General features: G+C 52.2%; 1 protein-coding gene across 3 annotated transcripts in view; it reads right to left on the reverse strand.

The window, feature by feature from the left end:
* LAMA3 (laminin subunit alpha 3) overlaps positions 1–22,337 on the reverse strand; it is a 139,025-nt gene that overhangs the window by 76,074 nt on the left and 40,614 nt on the right. For all 3 annotated transcript variants that reach the window (XR_009454219.1, XM_059707464.1, XM_059707465.1), the window contains exons 13-22: positions 21,384–21,521; positions 13,408–13,460; positions 12,861–12,966; positions 11,543–11,642; positions 10,725–10,881; positions 7,590–7,722; positions 6,644–6,786; positions 5,815–5,912; positions 5,238–5,391; positions 4,430–4,590 (exon numbers count right to left, since the gene is read on the reverse strand). Coding sequence is in view for 2 of the 3 variants with exons in the window: in XM_059707464.1 (XP_059563447.1) it covers positions 4,430–4,590; positions 5,238–5,391; positions 5,815–5,912; positions 6,644–6,786; positions 7,590–7,722; positions 10,725–10,881; positions 11,543–11,642; positions 12,861–12,966; positions 13,408–13,460; positions 21,384–21,521 (1,243 nt within the window). In the remaining variant the exon portion in view is untranslated. The remainder of the gene's footprint in view (positions 1–4,429; positions 4,591–5,237; positions 5,392–5,814; positions 5,913–6,643; positions 6,787–7,589; positions 7,723–10,724; positions 10,882–11,542; positions 11,643–12,860; positions 12,967–13,407; positions 13,461–21,383; positions 21,522–22,337) is intronic.

Consider the following 22,337-nt stretch of genomic DNA (forward strand, 5'->3'; position numbering starts at 1 on the left):
TGGGAAGGGCCTCCCCACGGCTGAGCTGCGCCTCAGGCTGATCGCCCTGCTCACCTTTCCCACGGGAACGAGGTGTAGTTGTCGGACGACAGCCCAGGGCCAGTACTGCCTGCCTTTAAGGCACAGCCTCTGCAAGTCGCCCATGTCCTCGTACTGGTGCCATGGTGCTGCCCACTGGCCCCCCCACCTCCCACGGCCTGAGGGAGCCTGGAGGTGTGCCCCATGGCCTGGCACCCAGAGCCCCTGGAAGCCCAGGCGGCCCCTCCTCCTGCCCCACGTCTGCCAGCGCCCCCCCGTCCCAGCAGGTCAAGTCCAGGAACACTGAAAAGGGCCCGTTTGGCCCAGTGGTTACAGTTAGCCCGTGGGCCCAAGGTCCGGGTTCCATTCCAGTCACAGGCACGTACCTCGGGTGCGATGTGATCCCCTACTCCAGTCAGGGTGCACGCGGGAGGCAACCAACCATGGGTCTCTCTCACATTGATGTGTCTCTCTCTCTCTCTCCCTCTCTCTCTCTCTCCCCCTCTCTCACATTGATGTCTCTCTCTCTCTCTCTCTCCCTCTCTCTCACATTGATGTGTGTCTGTCTGTCTCTCTCTCTCTCTCTCTCTCTCTCTCTCTCTCCCTCTCTCTCTCTCTCCCTTCTCCTCCCTCTCTTTACCCTTTCTCTCAAAAGCCAATGGAAAAAAATATCCTCAGGTGAGAATTAGAAATTTAACAAACAAATAAGTAAATAAATAAAGGGTCACAGTTTTGAACCAAGATACATTGTAATGGTGGAACCCATAAAGGAAGTGTTTTTTGAGGAATGTTTCTGCCGGGGTCCAACCCCAGCGGGTCCAGGGGTCCCCAAAGGTGTGGACGGAGTCGGCGAAGAAGGAATGACACAGAGACAGCGTTCTGTTGATCAGCAGCCTAGCCAGGATCTCCAGCCAAGTTCTGGTCTTGATCTCCAGAGAGGCTCTGCTTCAGATCTCCAGCCAGGTTCGGTCACCAGGTTCTAGTCAGGCTCTCCTGCCAATCTCCGCAGTCAGGTTCAGTCCAGGATCCCTGCCATGCTCTCTCGCCAGGCTCCGAGGCCAGTCCCTGTCCAGGATCCTCCGGCATGCTCTCGCCAGCGAAGTTCTTCTGTTCTGTGTAGGTTCTGTGCCTAGGCTCTGTCTCTCTTGGTCCTGTCTTCCAAGCCCTGTGTCCTTAGTTCTGTGTTCTGAGTTCTGAGTGTTTCTGTCTTGTTACAACTGTATTTATACCAGTTGATTCAATCCTATCAATCTCTATTACAAAGGTTAGGGCGTTTCTTATCTCCATTCCAGGGAGAAAAGATTATGTAGTTTAAGCATGATTGTTCGTAGTTAAAGGGATTAATTACCCGCCTGGCACTTAGTTGAGGGGTTTTATTCCCTCCCTAACTTCAGGGGAAAATCCCTACCTGGGGATTCAACCTTTCTCGGAGAGGTGACCTTGGTTAAAACACAGCGCCAAGAAGGTGAGCAAACATATTAAGAGCCGTATGCCATATATGCCAGGTCCCCTTGAAACAGCAAGGATGGACCGGCTCCCGGCATGTTTCTGACTTCAGACTCTAGCAAATTTCCTTCTTCTTTTTTAAATATATTTTTATTGCTTTCAGAGAGGGAAAAGAGAGAGAAACATCAGTGAGAGGCTGCCTCCTGCCTGCCCCACACTGGGGATCGAGCCCACAACCCATGCTTGTGGCCTGACTGGGAGCTGAACCATGATCTCTTGGTTCATAGGTCGACCTCCACCACTGAGCCACGGGCCGGGCTCTGCAGCAACTTTTCTATCTGCGAATATAATTTGGAACGAGTGACACCCTAAAACAATGACCATCTCTGGGAAACACAGGGTGGGGCAAAAGTAGGCTTACAGTTACTCATGCAGAAAATGATACAATACACAGTAACACAAGCATAAAGTCTGTGTTTTGCGTACTCACAATGGTAAACCTACGTTTGCCCAACCCTGTATTTGAAATAATTTATGCAATGACTTTTGGGGTGAGGGCTAAAATGAGATGGTGTATAAAGGATAAACACAGTTTGTGGCATATTTAGCAGCTCAATGAACAGTCATTCTCTCTTCCTTTCTGCTCACGTGCGTGGAGGTGTGCGTGTGGGTCGCGTGTGTGGAGGTGTGTGCGTGGGGGTCGCGTGTGTGGAGGTAGGTGTGCGTGGGGGTCACGTGTGTGGAGGTGTGTGCGTGCCCTCTAAATGCCTTCTTCTTGGATTCCAGCAGAATTCTGGAAGTAAATATATTCAGTCATCTGCTTAGGTTTAGATTTAGCCTTATCTTTCTGAGACTAGACTAACAGAAATACCTGGATTGGTTGAATCGTGAGTGACCGTTTCTCTTAGCAGATTCATCACAGCTCTATTTTGAAAAATGGCGCCCCCACCAGAACCCCTGCTTTCCTGCTGGGATCTTGTTAACGACATGGAAGTCGCTGGAGTGAGGCTGGCAAGGGTCCTGACCTCAGCAGGAGATGCTGCAATGGTGAAGGGCTGACATTTGAAATAGGTATTTATGGGTTAAATATTGTCCAATTGCACCTCTTTGGACTGTGGTATATGTAGCCTGTTCATTGGCCACGTAGCAGGCAAGTAGAGAAGGGAACTATTTTAGCCAGAGAATCAATACCATGAGCCTCCCGGGAGTGGCCGAACACAGCAACAGGGACTCCCAGTCCATGCAACACTGTGTTGGGCCCTGACCGGGGGGCCTGCGGGTGGGCACGCGGGTGCTGGCCTGTCCATGGCCAGAAGCACCTGCAGAGGGTCTCACGGCTCTTCCCCCAACGTGTCGTCCAGACAGAGGCCGTGAGTCGGTGCTATGGAACCCCGGGAGGCGCCCTTTCTTCCTGGGCTTTGAACTCACTCCTCTGCTGGGTCTGGGTAGTCGCAGCCTCGTCCGGAGTGACTCAGAGCTGCCAGGCCTTCGGAAAGCTGCCTGTGGCTCTTGGCCATCCCTACTCTGTGTCCGTGGGGGTGGGACCGGCCCTGTGCCCGGAGGGAGCGCTGAGCTGGAGGGCGGGCGGGGCAGACAGGGCATGAAGGAGCCTGGCCCCAGGCCCTATGGCCCAGTCACGGGGATTCCTGGGGTGACCCACCCACCGGGAGTGTACATTCCAGTGGTTGCTGACATCACCTGGAGAGGAAACTGTTTTCTGATCATGGAAGAACATTCCGGGGGACTTTCTTTGCCCATCTGGTGCCCCTATTACAAATCCAAATGCGATTATTTATATTTTTTGTTTTTTAAGTCATCAGCCCAGTAAAAGGGGTGGACTGGATTTTTTTTTAAGATTTTTAAAAGGAGAAAGCCTTCATTGCTTATTTGCGAGGCTGGCTGAGAGTGTGATGTGAACTCAGTGACCTCTCATCAAGTCTCATAAAAGTTTCCACCCGAAGCTGCTCAAAGCAACTCTTTCCTCAAGTTCTTTCACTTGCGAAACAGGGAGCGCGTCCAGCTCCCAGGGCATCCGGGTTGGACAAAAGCAACAGGGAAGCAGAGGCAGCAGAAGGTTCCAGGCTCAGCCCTGAGCTGGGTGGTCCATGCCGCTCCCACCTGCTGCCTCCAACTCCCAGGGCCTCGGTGAGCGTCCTGGGGAACCCCTGGCACTGGCTCTTCATGTGCAGCCAGCTCTGCTCAGCCGCCTCTGTTTGTTCTGAAATGTTACGCCAAGGAAACAACTTTTTTTTTTTAATCCTCACCCGAGGATATGTTTCCATTGATTTTTAGGGAGAATGGGAGAGAGAGGGAGAGACAGAGAGAAGCATTGATGTGGAAGAACCACATGGATTGGTTGCCTCCTGTGTGAGCCCCAACCAGGGCCCGGGCCGGGGAGGAGCCTGCAACCAGGGCATGTGCCCTTGAGCGGAATCAAACCCGGAACCCTTGCTCCGCAGGTCGATGCTCTATCCACTGAGCCAAACCAGCTGGGGGGAGACAGCTGTTAGTAAATCCTGGTCAGAGCTCTCGAAAGTGGAACATCAGGGGGAGACATTAAAATCCTTTGTCCCGTTATTTTCCTCCCGACGATCATGGAACATGCATGACCTCCACCTCTGAAGGGCACTGGGAGGGCAGGCAAGATGGACACCTTTCCCGGCGCCACACCCTGCTCTCTGCGAGCACTGCCCTGGGCACACAGGGGGCGCCAGCGAGGACAATGTAGAGGTCACGTTGCTTCCTGGGAACCTGCGCCAACATCAACATGGAAAGTACAACAGCTTTTCAAGAAACGGCAGCGCTTTCCAGGCACTGCCTGCCGGCCCCCACGCTGCGAGGTGATGTCCGATCACGCAGCCAAGAGCAGCCTCACAAAGGAGCCACTTTCCATTCTGATGAAAACCAAAGTCCCTCAGCTGACCTCCCGCCGGCCCCGCTAGAGGAACCCCGGGCAGGCCTATACCTGTGCTGGCAGCTGTAGATGGTCACCTGGCCGGCCAGGCCCGGCCCCGGGCTCCCCACGTGCACGTCGGCCACAGACGTCTGCTCTGCCTCCGTGGAATACTCGACCACGACCACGTAGCGGCCGGCCCACGGAACCCGCAGCGGCAGGTGCAGCTCCACCTGTCGGAGGCCGAGCAGACGGGGAGCTGAGCCGGGGTGCTTACGCGGGCAGCCGAGAAACGGGGCTGCGCAGACCATGGACATCGGTTTCCATGGCGTCACTGCGGGCACGGGGGCCTGCAGGGCGGCTGCTCGGTTAGAGAGGAAACCCAATGAACAGCACGGCACCACCGGTTCCCTCCCGTTCAGGTTTAATGGCACCTGGTACTTTTATTTCCTAAATCTGCAACCCTGCACACAGGGGCTTCTACGCTTTCTCCTCATCTCTGTGCCTGCGTCTCAAGGTAAGAGACACTCCACAGCTTGAAGTGGGACGAAATTTCCCAGTGGGAGGTAAGAGGAATGGAAGTGGGCCTGGAGGCTTTTAACTGATGTCAGTTAGAAAAGAAAAGTTAAATTATATGGATGCAAATCATCTAAAGCGATGCACACACCCTACACCCCACTGGGTGCGCGGCAGCCCCAGCCGCAGCAGAGAACTTGGCGCACGCACTGCCCTGAGCCTGCGAGGCGTCCTTCCAGGTCCCCGAACCTGGGGAGGGCTGGGGCCGGGGTTTTCAGCAGACACGGGGCGGTGGGTGGGTGGGGGGGGGGTTAGCGGGGGAGGGGGTAGTAATAGCTTTGACAGCAAACGAAAGGCTGCCCACCTCTCGGCCGCCGAGGTCTGCCATGACGGGGTGAGTGGGGCTGGGCTGCCTCAGGGCCACGGGTCTTGGCTGTCCATCCCGCAGGAAGTGTGTGGCCTCACAAGCCAGGGCGCAGGCGAAGCGGGCCAGTGGCAACTGCTGGTAAAGCAGGCAGCTGCGACGACAAGACGTACAATTACAACGGAGACCCAGCACAGAGCATCCCGCACCCAGACACCCATCCATCCAGGCACCCATCCTTCCACAGGCACCACAGCACCCACTACAGGCACCAGGAGGGCCCGGGAGCCATGGAGGAATCACCCGCTTTCTATTTTAAGCTCCTCCCCTCACAGGTGCGTGACTTTGGGCCTCACTGGGGCATGCACCAGCGTTTCCACAAGCTACAGGGTGCGAGCGCTCTTAAGCACCAGCTACGGGGTGCAAAGTGCTCTGAGATTCTTAACGTGGCAGAGGGTCGCCTGCGCCAGAGAGAAAAACCGCCCGTCAGTAATGGTCAGAGCTTCCGGCTGCAGATGGGACCTGAGGCCACCGCACACCCTGCAGCAGCCCCCGACTCAGGACCCGAGACACTAACTTCTCGTGGGGAGGGCCCGCGCGTGCACAGGGCGCCGTGACGGGCAGCTGCAGCGAGGGGGCCGCGTAGTAGTTCCTGGGGAGCAGCACCAGGTAGTCCTAGGAAAGGAAGACCGACAGCAATCACGCCCGTTGCTGGTGGCCCCGCTTTAGAAATAAAAGAGCCGACACCCAGCTGACCTAACCACTCGGCGACGCTACTAGCTGACCTCTCCACGGGCTGCTGCGTCTGCCAGGCTCGCCAGCACCCCCAAAGTCGCTCCCGCGGGGCCACGAGCACGGGAGATAAGAGCCGCAGGGCGAACCTCATCAGCTTCCGATCCAGGGGAGATTTACCGTCTCTTGTTGTTTTTAATTTTTTAAATAAACTTTTTATTGTTGACAGCATTACAGATCTCTCCCCTTTTGAAAGGCTGGGACACGTGTTCATTAAGGTTTTGCATTTATTTAGAAACTTCAAATCCTGACGCGTTGTAATTCGGTAAATGCTTTGTCTGTGAGAAGTTGGCTGTAAGACGATAGGAGGTACCTTACGTCGGCTCCTATGTCATTGCGTCATGTGAGGGCAAAGGTGACCATTGGTGTCTAAAAGGGAGCCAGCCAGCCCGGCCGGCCGGCGTGGCTCAGTGGTTGAGTGTTGACCTATGAACCAGGAGGTCACGGTTCTGTTCCCGGTCGGGGCACAGGCCCGGGTTGCAGGCTCGATCCCCACTGGGGGGCAGGCAGGAGGCAGCCGATCCATGATTCTCTCCTCATTGATGTTTCTCTCCCTCTCCCTTCCTCTCTGAAACCAATAAAAACATATAAAGAAGAAAAGAGCGACTGCTCACCAGGAGGACCCCCTCTGCCTTGATGCAGGCCTCCCACATCCCCGGTGCCAGTGAGAACGCGTCGGCCGGATCGCTTCCAGGGACGGAGATGAAGGCTGGCTCCGTGCTGGGCAGGAAGACGACCCCTCTGCTCTGAGCAGCGTCTGTCAGAGAGAAACACGGTTGCTCGGGCATCGCTCTGGCAGCCAATCAGTTTCCACCTTCGGTTTCCATCCGCAAACGTGTAGGGTAGACCACGGATCCTACATGCAGACCTTGCTTCTTTAATTGCATGAATGAATGTGTAAGAACAGCCTAGAACAACCGTGGGCAAACTACGGCCCGCGGGCCGGATCCGGCCCATTTGAAATGAATAAAACTATTGAAAAAAAAGACCGTACCCTTTTATGTAATGATGTTTACTTCTTCACCGGCTCCATCCACACCTTTGGGAACCCCGGGACCTGCTGGGGCTGGACCCCAACACCGGCCCCCGGTACCCTCCCCCTGACCGAGGTCCCCACTCCTCCCGGAGTCCCGGCTTCCTGCTCACACACTGTCTGAGCTTCCTGTGCTCACCCCGCGCTCCGGGAACCGGTTGGTTTGCCTGATGCAAGGGGACTGTATCATGGGGGTAGCCAAGGTCCCTCAGCACTGCAAGGCGACATGCATTTTCCCGTAAGCGAGTTATAAACTAGCTTTGCCTGTGGCGACGTCAGAGCCCGGCGTTCAGCCAGGCACACAGGCTGATACGTGGATTTGTAAATGGCAGCTAATGATCAATGTAACAGCAAAGTGCAATAAGCAGGATGCTTAGGAACCAACAGGGGCAGGGGCAGGGGCAGGCGCAGGGCGCCGCGTGCATTGTCAGGCTCAGGCCAGCGCCAGGCGGGCGTGTCTACAGAAGAGAAAACGTTTCCCTGGTCCATCGTTTCTTAACCAAAAAGGGTCCTGAAAATGTACCCACCTGCCTCCGCCCCGGACGGATGCAGAGTCACAAGGCCGGCTACCGCCTCGGCTCCAGGGTTCACACATCGCAGAACAACACGGAACTGAGAGCGGCTCGACCGCCCCACACTCAGCAGGACCCTCACCTCGTTCTGAAAGACACCGAGGCCACACAGTGTAGACGGGACGCTGGCCAAACAGCGGCTTCATCCACGCTTCGCACCGGCTCCTGGTGTACACACATGAACATGCCGTGTACACACAGACACATGAGCATGCCGTGTACACAGAGACACATGAGCATGCCGTGTACACACAGACACATGAACATGCTGTGTACACAGAGACACATGAACATGTCATGTACAGAGACACATGAGCATGCCGTGTACACTGAGACACATGAGCATGTCGTGCACACACACACATGAACATGCCGTGCACACACATGAGCGTGTCATGTACACAGAGACACATGAACATGCTGTGCGCACACACAGACATGCCATGTGCACATGCACATACACATTAACATGCTGTGTACACACATTCACATACAGTGTGCACACATACACCACTCATACCCACTCAATAAGCAGATACACACACTCACACATAGTTCACACACATTGACACATAGTGCGCATACATGCATGTGCACGTACACATGTCACACCCACTCAGCAAGCGCCTGCACCCCTGAGGAGGTGGAGATGCGCAGCCTGGCGAGGAACTGAAGTCACTCACGAGAAAGAGCCGTGAGAGGCACGCCCTCGGGCCCTCTCTGGCCTCGGTAAGCGGCAGGCGGAGCGCGTGGAGGGACTGGTTAGGAAGCCACAGAGGCCGCGCAGCCACGCGGCTGGGAGAAGTGAAGGACCGTGTGCTAGGAGACCCCCGGAGAGGGCCCCCTCCAGGGCCCCCTCACATATACATCGCAAATGGTCGCAGAAACCGAGGGCGGCTCAGGAAAGCTACAGGCCCCACACACGGGAGATGAAGTCAGGACGTAACTAAACTGCGCTTAGTGAGTCACAGGAAACACTCTCAGGCCCCATCCAAGGAGGACGCGGGCCTTCGGGTGATGTGGGCGGGGCGTCCCAACACCCACAAGCCCTGGTGCTCACACACGGAAGTGCCCCTGAGCCCGCGAGGGGAAGGAAAGACCAGGCTATTTTAAGTCTGAACCACAGACTGCATGACCCAATTCAGCTGTGGCCCAAGGAAGGCGTGTGATACTCGGCAGCTGTGAAAAAGCTGTGGGACATGTGCACATGGAACACCACGCAGCTGTGCAAAGGCAGGATCTCGTACCCGTGAGACGGCATGGAGGGACCTGGAGAGCATGATGCTGAGATAAGCCAGTCAGAGAAAGGCAAGTTCCACACGATCGCACTCATATGTGAATGAACAAAACAGACACAGAGAACAGAGTGTGGAACCTCAGAGGGAAGGGGGGGCGCGGAAAGGGATTAGCCAGTGAATTTACATGAATGTGCATAGCCCAGTGACAGACAATCTCGCGGAGAAGGCCTGGGGAGGGGACGAGAGTGGGGTCGAGGGGGTCAACGGAGGAAAAATGGGGACATCTGTAATAGTTTCGACAATAAAGATAAATAACAATGATACTAATAAAGCCTGGCTGGTGTGGCTCAGTGGTTGAGCATGAACCTATGAACCAGGAGGTCACGGTTCGATTCCCGGTCAGGGCACATGCCCGGGTTGCAGGCTTGATCCCCGGTGTGGAGCGTGCAGGAGGCAGCCGATCAATGATTCTCATCATTGGTGTTTCTTTCTCTCTCTCTCTCTCTCTCTCTCTCTCTCTCTCTCTCTCTCTCCCTTCCTCTCTGAAATCAATAAAAACATACTTTAAAAAAGAAAGAAAAAAAGGAACTTGGACATTTCCAAATCAGTGGTTCCTTTGACTTTTTAATCATCTTTGAAGGGGCAGTGGTGGAGCGAGAAATGTGTGACAGAAACGTCCGGTGGAATCCCTGTTCTGGAGCCGGAGCTGCGTGACCCCCGGAGGCACTCGGCTCACCCTCTCAACCTGACGCTTCGCCTTTAATGCAGGTCGCAGGTTGGAAAACAATGATGCGAACAGGGATTCGGGGCAGAGGCACGTCAGTGTGATTTGAGCGCCACCCCGTCCTCGGATGAAGACTCCCGAGAGTTCAGCACTGGAAAGCCATTCCTTGGTGAGCCAGCTGCTCCTGCAGCACGTCACACCTGCGGCTCAGGCACTCCCATCCTGTTATGACTCAGGGGAATGCCCGCTTCCTCCTGAATCACAAAGGGATCGGAAGTAAAGAAACGGGAGGAGCCAACAGTGAGGGGACCTCGGTCCTGGGACCGCCTGGGAAAGGCCGCTGGCCGGGGACCCTGGCCGGGCAGAGCCGTGTCAGTGCCCGTGGCTGACGGTCACGCTCGTCTAAGGGCTGAATGAGGGACCGGCTGGTGCTGGGCCCGCCAGGGACACGGGCTGGTTGCCACGGTCATCGGTTTGCCGCTTTCATTCTGAGTTTCTCCCGAGACACAGCCTGAGGAGACCCCCCTCCAAGAGAAAGGCTGAGAACAGACACACTCAGCAGCCGCACGGAAAGTTTCATTGTAAATGTTACGCTCCACGGGTGAAGTGTGAACTCCTTCGTTCCAACACAGAGCCGGGGGGGGGGGGGAGGGCCCAGCGGAGGAGACGGGAGGGGAGGAGGAGCGCGGGGAAGGAAAATGAAGTCCCGCGGACGGAAACGCCTCACGTACCTTAGCTTCTATTTGATATAATTTGGAGTTTTAAAAAGTGAAAATTAAGTAAGAAATTAGCAACATAAGCTTTATTGGAATCATTTAAGTCAACCTGTGTTTCTCTTCCACAACTGGCTTAAAGAAAAAACGTCTCCTGTTAAATACAGCCTAATCTAGTTTGGGAAATTCCCTATAAAACGTCTCCAGAGAGAAGCACCGTTTGTCTTTAATCCCCTCCTTTTCTGACTTGGTGACCAAAGTAAACTGAGAAGAAACTGGAATTGATACGTATGTTCACCAGCTAAAGCCCAGCCCCACCCCAGCCCAGGACACTCGTTCTTGTTTTCCAGGGGGAAAGCGATCCTCGAGTCGGCTTTGGGGAGAGCTCACCCCTGGGTGAGGTCGGGCCACGCACCTGGAGGGGGGTCATCTGGGCGTATCCTCTCCAGCTGAACCCGGGGAACTCCAGGGGGTCAAACCCGAAGCGCAGGCCCCTCCCGCTGGGGGTGGCGCCGTCTTCGAGCTCGTACTTCATGTGATGCAAGTCCGGGAAGTAGTGGTTGTCCTCGGGTCTTCCACAGACAAGAAGCAGACACGGATGAGCAGGCTGGGCTCACGGACCATCTGACTACCCGCTGATCCCGACAGCTGCCGCCCAGCACCCCCACCGCCCGACAGGGCGTCTTGCACAGGACAGACGGGGCGCCGAGCTTTCTCTCCCAATGCCTGCCGTCACTCATGTGAACACCCACACGACACACCCAGCCCACGCCCTCCCAGCAGTCAGGTGAGGACTCCCTGACACAGCACATGGTGGCAGCATCTTTAAAACGTCCTCAGAGGGCACCCACAGCTCAGCAAAGTCAAGTCGGTTACTTACTCTAAATCCATTCACTCACTCATTCGCTCACAAACTCGTAGTCACGCTCCACACAAATATTAGCATCGCTGTGTCGGGAACCGTTACTAAGCCCTCAGATGCAGTAGTGAACGTGGAGTTTACAATTACACATATACGCTCACGGACGATCACTAGAATGACTTCCTGTGCCTCGTTTTCTCTTAAGCTTCACGCCTATTACTGCCTCCTTTCCAGAGTCCAGTAACGGCGCCACAGAAAGGGATCAGAACTATCCCGACAGGAAGTGCCACGACCCCAGTTCTTCAAACGCACACGGCGACCCCCTCACAGCTGGCAGCATGAGCGGGTGGAAGGCCCTTCGAGAGACTCACCGCTGGCACGCCTTCCCCACGACGTGTTCCCGGCACACACACACCCCGGCGGGCCCGCTGCACACGGGGGTGACGGCCCCACCCACGTCACACCGACACCCTGAAAGTCAGGACACAGCGGGGTCACCCCTCAGAGCATCTCCTCGCGGACGCCTCCCTGCTTCTAGGAGGGAAGCTGTCCGCCAGGGCCCTCGGCTCTGCCCGGCCCCTCTAGCGTGTGGCAGGTGTTTGAAATATGTATGAACCCCCAAACTGAGATGGTCCGACCCCCACTGCCCACTAGGGGGCGGTAGCCTGGAGCTGAAGGCGATTCAGCAGCTCGGCGCTACCATAAGCAGCTCTGCTAACAGAGAGGCTGTGGCAGAGGCAAGAGGAGGGTTAGGGGCAACCCCTCCCACAGCTTTATTGTTTGAAACAATAAAACGCTCAGAGTCGCCTGGAGGGACCGGAGAGCATCCTGCTGAGTAAGCCAGTCAGAGAAAGACAGGTGTCACATGACCTCACTCGTGTGGGCGCTAACAGAGGCCCCGGTGAACAGGGACCAGAGGCATGGAAGCACAGAGCAGACCGTGGGTGTCAGAGGGAGGGCGGCGTGGGGGAGATTAACCGGGACTCCTCTGCACATATGCACGGCCCCAGGACACAGACAGCAGAGTGGCGAAGGGGGTGGGGGGATGGGGGAAAAGAGGGGACGTCTGTGATACTTTCCACAATGAAGATGCATTTTAAATAAATAAATAATTAAATAAAACAGTATCATCTCTAAAAAATCCAGTGTGGGCGTTTTTGATCATGCAAAATATACCTTTAAAACAACTAAGCCTCGATGTTATTTACAGTGACTCCCTCATCGCAATTATGTCTTTTATTTTAGTTTTAAAGTATATTTGTATTGATTTCAGAGAGGAAGGGAGATAGAGACAGAAACCTCCATGATGAGAGAGAATCATGGATCGGCTGCCTCCTGCACGCCCCACACTGGGGATCGAGCCCACAACCCGGGCCTGTGCCATGACCGGAAATCAACCCGGGACCCTTCAGTCCACAGGCCGACGCTCTGTCCATTGAGCCACACCAGCCGGGGCCCAATCGTGTGTGTTATCATTAACCCCGAGTGTGCTGGCAGCAGAGGAGCTGAAGCGACCCCCCGTGCAGTTATCACTAGTCTCAACAGAAAGGTTGGCCCAAGTCCCTGGACAGGAGTTTTGAGCCCAAACCCCCGGAGAGCCTGCAGGAGGACGAGGAACTCGGAGGAAAGGCTGCCCTGACGTCGGCCCATCAGCACCCGCGCTTCACTCAGGGCCGCGGGCGTCTTTACCTTGACACCCGAAGTAACTGCCCTTCTCCAGAGCGAAATAGCCATCGTCGCACGTGTCGCAGGAATCGCCCCCGACGTGGGGCTTGCAGTGACAGTCCCCGTCGTGCTGCAGAACAAGGAGAGGACGACAACACGGGGTGAAGGGGACAGAATTCACTGTGCTCAAGGCTTCAGCCCGTGAGGCCTCGTGTGTCATACAAAAGTCGTGCGTCAGGGTCTAAAAATGTCCAAAAAGGCCCGGCCAGAGAGGCATCGACCTATGAACCAGGAGGTCACAGTTTGATTCCTGGTCAGGGCACAGGTCTGGGTTGTGGGCTCGATCCCCAGCGTGGGGCGGGCAGGAGGCAGCCGATCAGTGATTCTCTCTCATCAATGATGTTTCCATCTCTCTCTTCCTCTCTGATATCAATAAAACTATATTTAAAAAAATAAAAACATCCAAAAAGATGACTGCACGCAGTACAACTGCAGAGGTGCTAATATGACACCCTCCCACAGAAACCCCACACACTGCTGCTGGCGTCCCATGTAAATCGGCTCACGTTACCTGCCCGCACTCTCCAATTCCGCTCACCGTCCCCGCCGCGTGGCACCGGCATTCTGTGGAGACAAGACAGCGTCCTTGGGCCAAGGGGACCCAGGGGCAGCCCCAGCGCCGGGACCGCGCCACACCGGCCCCTGCACGGGGCCACGCCCCAGCATGCGTCACAGGAGTCAGCTTGCACGGCCGAACCCTAGGGCTGGACTGCCCGCCGGAATCCGAGGCACAGCCAGGTCCACACCACCTCGGAGGAGAAACGGCCGGTCTGGGACGGCTCCAAGAAAGTGCAGCATCAGGGGATTTTTAAATGAGTCGAGTGTCCAGGTCCTTGCTGACATGGCCTATTGTCAGCACTCTATTTAAGAATAGTCACTCCATTCAGCCACCTTCCGCTTTGTGGTTTTGAGTCCTGCCCTGGCTTTAATCTAAGCATGAAATGGAATCCGAAAGAGTGGGCTATAAAAACAAGGCAGTAAGACCATTTATCGAGTAGCCGCCTCCCCAGCCACACACGGTCATGGGAAAGGGTATACGTCCCTGGTCCCCGGTGGAGACTGTGAAAATGGCAGAAGTGCTGCCAAAAGTTACCTTTTTTTGGGGGGGGGGGGGGGGGGAGACATCAAAACATTTATACAAACTTCCAGACGAAGGGAACAGATTAGATAACAGCTCTTTTTGGGGGTAGTCACTGAGGCAGAGACGGTGACGAGGAGGCTGCCATGGAGTGAACCATTATGAGTAAGAAACGTGACCTGAACACCCGCTGGGGTTTCTGGGGCCAGATTCCAGGACAGTGGTTTACAGGCGCCGCAGGTGGGACGCTCCATGTGACGCTTGCACTGGCAGAACCCCTTTCAAGAAAAGCAAACCAAGACGTGACATCGCAGAAGGAAGGCAGTTTTCAAACCCGTGTTCTGAACAGAACTTGTCACAGTAACGCATTTTGACCGTGAAAAGGAACTGAAGTGTATTCAGGGGAATAAAGGCACGGGGCTGAAGTCAAGTCTGCCTCATTTCTCTTATTCCTTATTTGTTATTCCCATAAGCCATAGTTCTGGTTAAAACAAAACTGGAAAACAGAAAAATTTAAAAATCACTGCGATTTATAACGCTGCCATTGCTGATTCTGGGACAGCTGGACTACAAATTTAAAGGGAAAAGTATCTGAATACTTAACACGCGAGAATCAGTAGAAAATTATGTTTCTCTGAAAGTTTTGTAATAAGCAAACTTAGTCAGTTCTGTAATAAGCATGCCTGCTTAGACCCCATCACAATTCACAGGAAGGAGGCAGACCTCTGTCCCGAGCTCCCAGGCTAAGCGGACAGCAATCCCTAAAGTGCTGGGAAAACAGAGTATCGCAGGGCTGTCTTGGAGTAACCTATAACAATAAAAGTGAAATATGCTAATTAGGCTGGACGTCCTCCAGGCGACCTTCTGGACAAAGCCAGGGCTGCGGGAAGCCTGGGTCCCGGGTGCGGGAGGGAAGCCGGTGCCGGCAGCCGGGGGAAGGAAGGCTTACTCTTGCACGAATTTCATGCATCGGGCCTCTAGTATCAAATAAGTTACACTTACTTTATACACGGACAGTTTTATTTAATGTGAAATTAGCCTTTGGTTTCCTTAATTTTAATTACATGCTTCCAGGCCTCTGGGGTGGCAATGCCCTTAGAAAAGCGAACAATAACGGTTGAAATCGAGGGCTCCAGGGTTCACAGCTTAAACGAACCCTGTTCTTCAGGAACAAGACAGGGGTGCCCCCTCTCACCACTCCTGTTCAACATAGTACTGGAAGTGTTAGCCATTGCAATTCGGCAAGAAGAAGAAATAAAAGGCATCCAAATTGGAAAAGAGGAAGTAAAACTGTCCTTATTTGCAGACGACATGATATTATACATACAAAACCCTAGAGATTCCATCCAAAAGCTACTAGACTTAATACATGAATTTGGCAATGTAGCAGGATACAAAATTAACCCCAAGAAATCTGAGGCATTTCTATACACCAATAGTGAACTTTCAGAAAGAGAGATTATAAAAACAATCCCGTTTACCATTACACCAAAAAAATTAAGCTACCTAGGAATAAACTTAACTAAAGAGGTAAAAGACCTCTACTCAGAAAACTACAGGACGTTGAAAAAAGATATAGAGGAAGACATAAACAGATGGAAGAACATACCGTGTTCATGGATTGGTAGAATCAACATCATTAAAATGTCCATACTACCCAAAGCAATCTATAAATTCAACGCACTTCCCATTAAAATACCAACGGCATACTTCAGAGATCTAGAACGAACTCTCCAAAAATTCATCTGGAATAAAAAAAGACCCCGAATAGCTGCAGCAATCCTGAAAAAGAACAAAGTAGGTGGGATCTCAATACAGATATCAAGTTGTATTACAAAGCCACTGTTCTCAAAACTGCCTGGTACTGGCACAAGAATAGGCATATAGATCAATGGAATAGAATAGAGAGCCCAGAAATCGGCCTGAACCAATATGCTCAATTAATATTTGACAAAGGAGGCAAGAACATACAATGGAGCCAAGATAGTCTCTTCAATAAATGGTGCTGGGAAAATTGGACAGATATATGCAAGAAAATGAAACTAGACCACCAACTTACACCATACACAAAAATAAACTCAAAATGGATAAATGACTTAAATGTACGACGGGAAACCATAAAAATTCTAGAAGAATCCAAAGGCAACAAAATCTCAGACATATGCCGAAGCAATTTCTTCACTGATACAGCTCCTAGGGCACTTGAAACTAAAGAAAAAATGAACAAATGGGACTACATCAAAATAAAAAGCTTCTGCACAGCAAAAGAAACCATCAACAAAACAATGAGAAAACCCACTGTGTGGGAAAACATATTTGCCAATGACATATCTGATAAGGGCCTAATCTCCAAAATTTATAGGGAACTCATACAACTTAACAAAAGAAAGATAAACAATCCAATCAAAAAATGGGCAAAGGACCTAAATAGACACCTTTCAAAAGAGGACATCCAGAAAGCCAAGAGACATATGAAAACATGCTCAAAGTCACTAATCATCCGAGAGATGCAAATCAAAACAACAATGAGGTACCATCTTACACCTGTCAGACTGGCTATCATCAACAAATCAACAAACGACAAGTGCTGGAGAGGATGTGGAGAAAAAGGAACACTTGTGCACTGCTGGTGGGAATGCAGACTGGTGCAGCCACTATGGAAGACAGTATGGAGTTTCCTTAAAAAACTGAAAATGGAACTCCCATTTGACCCTGTGATCCCACTTCTAGGAATATATCCCAAGAAACCAGAAACACCAATCAGAAAGGATATATGCACCCCTATGTTCATAGCAGCACAATTCACCATAGCTAAGATCTGGAAACAGCCTAAGTGCCCATCAGTAGATGAATGGATTAGAAAACTGTGGTACATCTACACGATGGAATACTATGCTGCTGTAAAAAGGAAGGAACTCTTACCATTTGCAACGTCATGGATGGAACTGGAGAGCATTATGCTAAGGGAAATAAGCCAGTCAATAAAGGAAAAATACCACATGATCTCACTCATTCATGGACAATAGAGACCATTATAAACTTTTGAACAATAATAGATACAGAGGCAGAGCTGCCTCAAACAGATTGTCAAACTGCAGCGGGAAGGCCGGGGAGGGTTGGGGGGCAGGAGGTAGGGGGTAAGAGATCAACTAAAGGACTTGTATGCATGCATATAAGCATAACCAATGGACATAAGACACTGGGGGATAGGGGAGGCTAGGGGACTGTCTAGGGCGGGGGGATAAAATGGATACATATGTAATACCCTTTGTAATACTTTAAGCAATAAAAAAAAAAAAGAACCGTTCTTTTGTTTTTGAAAAGAACTCACAATATCACATTTGCATCTAGAAAATGAGCAGTGACCTTGATAAGCAATTTGGCCTCCAGCCTTATTTTAATTTACTTTTAATTTCAGGAAACTCCCAACAGCCCCAGAATGACAGTTAGAACCGCATCCATTTATGACTGTCCACTCACCAAACTGGCATCTAGGGTGCCGGCCAGGTCGCAGGGAATGCTAGGGCCTGTGTAGGTTCAGAGATGTGGTCAGCATCTGGGGTTCAGTGTTTATTTGGTTGTCTCCTTGTTTTGATGTTTTGAGTTTCAAAAGTTTTACTTGTTTTTAAAAAAGGTTCACCTAGCCCAGCAGTGTGGCTCAGTGGTTGACCGTAGACCTATGAACCAGGAGGTCAGGGTTCGATTCCCAGTCGGGGCACATGCCCGGGTTGTGGGCTCCATCCCCAGTGTGGGGCGTGCAGGAGGCTCCTGATCAATGATTCTCTCTCATCATTGATGTTTCTCTCTCTCCCTCTCACTTCCTCTCTGAAATCAATACAAATATATAAAAAATAGAAACAGTTCGTCTACATTTGTACTTTTTGACATGTGGGTGGCAAGGACACTGCATGGAATTCAGAAAAAGGCCTCCAAATAGCCTTATGGTCTTAATTCCCAAACCACCCCTTTGCCAACGAACAACGCTCGTATCTGCTCACAACTGAGTTCTTTTTTCCCCCCATTTTTTTCCGTTACAGTTTACATTCAACATTATTTGTGTTAGTTTCAGATATTCAGCATAGTGGTTAGATAATCCTATACTTTACAAAGTGATGCCCTGGTATTTCCAGCACCCCCTGGCCTCATACATGGCGATTACAATATTACTGACTACATTCCCGAGGCCGTGCTTCACACCTGTGACTGTCTGTAACGACCAATCTGTACTTCTCCATCCCTTCACCTTCTTCACCCAGTTCTCCCACCCCAGCCCCTGGCCACCATCAGTCAGTTCTCTGTATCTGTGCGTCTCTTTCTGTTTTACTTATTTTATTCTTTAGATTCCACCTATAAGTGAAATCATATGGTATTTGTCTTTCTCTGACTGACTTATTTCACTTCCCATAAAACCCTCTAGGCCCACCCACGCTGTTGCAAACGGTTAAGACTTCGTTCTTCTCATTCCATGGCATATTTGCACCACAGCTTTTTACCACTTGTCTGTTGATGGGCATCTGGATTGCTTCCGTATCTTGGCGATTGTAAATCACACTGCAATGGACATAGGGCACAGAAGACCCCCACAGACACCACAATCATGATAAAGGACAACGAAGCTGAAGGCATTCAGCTACCTGATATCAAACTACATTTCAAGGCCACAGAACTGGCATAACAGCAGACATAGAAATCAATGAACAGAATGAAGAGCCCAGAAATAAACCCACACCTCTATGGTCAATTAATTTTGATAACGGAGGCAAGAACATACAATGGGGTTAAGACAGTCTATTCAATGAATGGTGCTGGGGAGACTGGACAGACACATGCAAAAAAATACAATGAAACTAGACCAACTTAGACTATATACAAGAGTAAGTTCAAAATGAACAAAAGGTTTAAATGTGAGACTCGAAACCATAAAACCCTAGAAGAAAACATAGGCAGTAAAATCTCAGATATTTCTCTTAGCAATATTTTTTTCTGATATATCTCCTCAGTTGAGGGAAACAAAAGGAAAAAATAAATAAATGGGACTTCATCAAACTAAAAAGTTTTTGCACAGCAAAGACAACCATCAACAATATGAAAATGCCCTAACTGGTTTGGCTCAGTGGATAGAGTGTCGGCCTGCAGACTCAAGGGTCCCAGGTTCGATTCCGGTCAAGGGCATGTACCTTGGTTGCGGGCATATACCCAGTAGGAGGTGTGCAGGAGGCAGCTGATCGAAGTTTCTCTCTCATCGATGTTTCTAACTCTCTATCTTTCTCCCTTCCTCTCTGTAAAAAATCAATAAAATATATTAAAAAAAGATATTAAAAAAAACAATATGAAAAGACAACCTACTGAATAGGAGGAGATATTCGCCAATGGTACATCTGATAAGGGGTTAATATCCAAAATGTATAAAAGTTCACTTCTAACTGAAGATGCAGGAGACTGGGGGGAGCGGCACTAGAATTCTGAGCATCTTTAGGATTTCCCAGAAGAGGGCGATATTGTACCAAGGGATTTTTTTAACCGTCCAATTACAAAGTTCCAGAATTTGTAAGTACATTTTTTTGTTAACCAAGACTCAGGTCCCTAAAAGTCACAGTCCCTGGTCCCTCGTGTGTCCTACAGCGTTTCTAGAATTATCTTGTTTTGATGCCTTAGTCAACGCAGGACCACAAGCCCAATACGACCGCTCCAGGAAGTAGGGACCTTGCAATCTCAGTGTTACTCTTGTACGCTTTAGGATGGAGGGCTGGGCGAGCCGCTCTGAGCCGTGCTTGTCTAACAGTTTAATGAAATCCATAGCATTTTGTTTTCTTACAAGCTGTTCCTTAGATTATCTATCATCTATCTATCTCTCCATCTCCATCTCCATCTCCATCTCCATCTCCTTTTCTCTCCAGGCTCCCTCGCCTTCCCCTGTAAGGTCAACAGTCTTCCCGCCCTTGAGGTTCTCCTTATTGGCTCCTGCCCACACTGCCCAGCCCCACTGCCCGCTGCCTCAGCACTTCCCACAACCCCCTTCCCCCCGGACCCTGTGGAGGTGAGCGGCCAGCCCCAGACAGCCTGGCACACAGGCCCTTCAGGCCTTCTCTGAGGCAAGCCATGCCTGCCGACTGCGGCTACAATTTCCATCCACAAAAACCCTGGGGTCCGAGGGTTCTGGTGAGCGAGGCTCTGGGTCCAGTCGGAGCCGTGGCCCTGTCTTCGATGGCTCAGAATGTGAGGCTCCAAGCGCCACCAGGAGCCGAGGGCCTGAGAACACCACCTTCTCTCTTGTTAAAAATATGTTTTTATTGAATTCAGAGAGGATGGGAGAGGGATAGGAACATCAGTGACAGAGAACCATGGATCGGCCGCCTCCTGCACACCACACACTGGGGATCGAGCCCACAGCCCGGGCATGTGCCCTGACCAGGAATTGAACCATGACCTCCTGGTTCATAGGTCGACGCTCAGCCCCTGAGCCACGCGGGCGGGTGAGAACCACGTCCTCCCTGGGAAGTCTGACTCGGCCTTTCACAAACACCTCTTTTCCACGGAGAGGGGGTCCCCGAAGCCTCGGTCAGAGCCACCTGCCCTGGAGGCTGCAGCACCTGGAGCACCGAGATTCCGCAGGCATCTCACGGCCACGGAGCACACAGACTCTCCCTCACGGCCATCGAGGATGAGCACCAACTCATGACGACTTTTCCTCCGTCTCACTCTTTCCAAACCACAGAAGCTCTGGTCCAGCCCCTATCCCTGCCCCTCACACCTGTGCTGAGGTGTGATGACACGGTCCCCCGAGGCTGGAGTGGGCAGAACCCCAGCGAAGGCCCCGCTCAGCTGCCCACAGGGGACCTGCTGGACACCCTGGGGGGATCCAAGAGAGGCTCGGATGCCTGGGAGGGGGGAGAGACTGGGCCTGGCTCAGGGCCATCTTCACCACCCAGGGAGTTTACATGCGAATCAAGAAACACACATTTAGCCTGGACAGTGTGGCTCAGTGGCTAGAGCACTGGCCTGCCGACTGAAGGGTCCCAGGCTCGATTCCAGTCAAGGGCACGTACCTTGGTTGCAGACTTGGTTGGGGTGCGTGCTGGAGGCAACCAATTGATGTTTCTCTGTGTCTCTCCCCCTCTCTTCCACTCTCTCTAAAAAGCAATGGAAAAATATCCTCAGGTGAGGATTAACAAAAATAAAAATAAATAAACACAAATGTATAGCACATGGGATTTTTTTAAATTTTAGGATTAAACCCGTTTTGAGTCCTTAGAGAATGCAAGTCTGAAACTGCGCAGGCATTTTCAATGGACCTGAATCGGGGAGGAAGCAGGCAGATGTGGGTCTCACACAGCTGTGAGCCGTGAGGGTCTGCAGGCTGCTCTGTGAGTGGCAGCACAGGGCCCCCCACGGTTCTGGCGCCCCCTTACCTGAGCAGTGGGGGAAGTCAGGGGCGCCCGAGAGACACCGGTCACAGCGCCGTCCTGCGATCCCCGGGCGGCACGCACACTGGCCCGTCGCTGGGCTGCAGGGCGTCGGGTAGGAGCCGAGGGCGGAGCACTGGCAGGCTGCGGGAGAGACGCCAGTCAGACCCCAGCAGGGGCAGGACCTGGGTAACCCACGGGGTGGGGCCCGGGAGACCCAGTGCCAGTCCAGCTTCGCCTCCTGTTAGGCTGGAACCTGCAATGTGGCCAGATGCCCAGAGCCCCCGCTTCCCTCCTGGGCGGGGGCAAGACCAGTGTCCGCGGGACTCGACTGCTGCCAGCATGCAGTCAGATCACACGTGAAGAGCTGGGCGAGGCCTGTCTGATGTGAGCACTCAGCCAACGCTCCTGGGTTTTGTTTTTGTTAATTTCACATCCGGCAAGATGGGCTGGTCGTGACCAGGGCTTGGGAAATGCAGGTTGCCCTCCACTGTGTGGGTGGGCCTCATCCAATCAGGGGAAGGCGTTAGGAGAAAAGATTGAGGTCCCAAAGGAAGAAGGCATTTTTCCTCCAAATCGCCTCGGGACTCAAGCGGCCACATTACCGCTCCCCTGTCTCGCCGGCCGCAGGCCTGCCCTGCGGATTTTGGACTTGCCAGCCCCCACGATCACGTGAGCTAATTCCTTAAAATAACTCTCTCTGTATGCACACACATGCACATACACGCACACACGCACACACTCACATACACACACTCACTCATACACACACTCACACACATATACTCACACATATACACTCACACTCATACACACACATGCACACATATACACATGCACTCACACTCACACACGCACACACACACACTCACATACACACTCACACGTACACACATGCACATGCACACACGTACACACATGCACACACACATATCCACACATATACTCACACATATACAC

This window comes from Myotis daubentonii, chromosome 8 (genome assembly GCF_963259705.1).
Source record: "Myotis daubentonii chromosome 8, mMyoDau2.1, whole genome shotgun sequence".
Classification (NCBI taxonomy): domain Eukaryota; kingdom Metazoa; phylum Chordata; class Mammalia; order Chiroptera; family Vespertilionidae; genus Myotis; species Myotis daubentonii.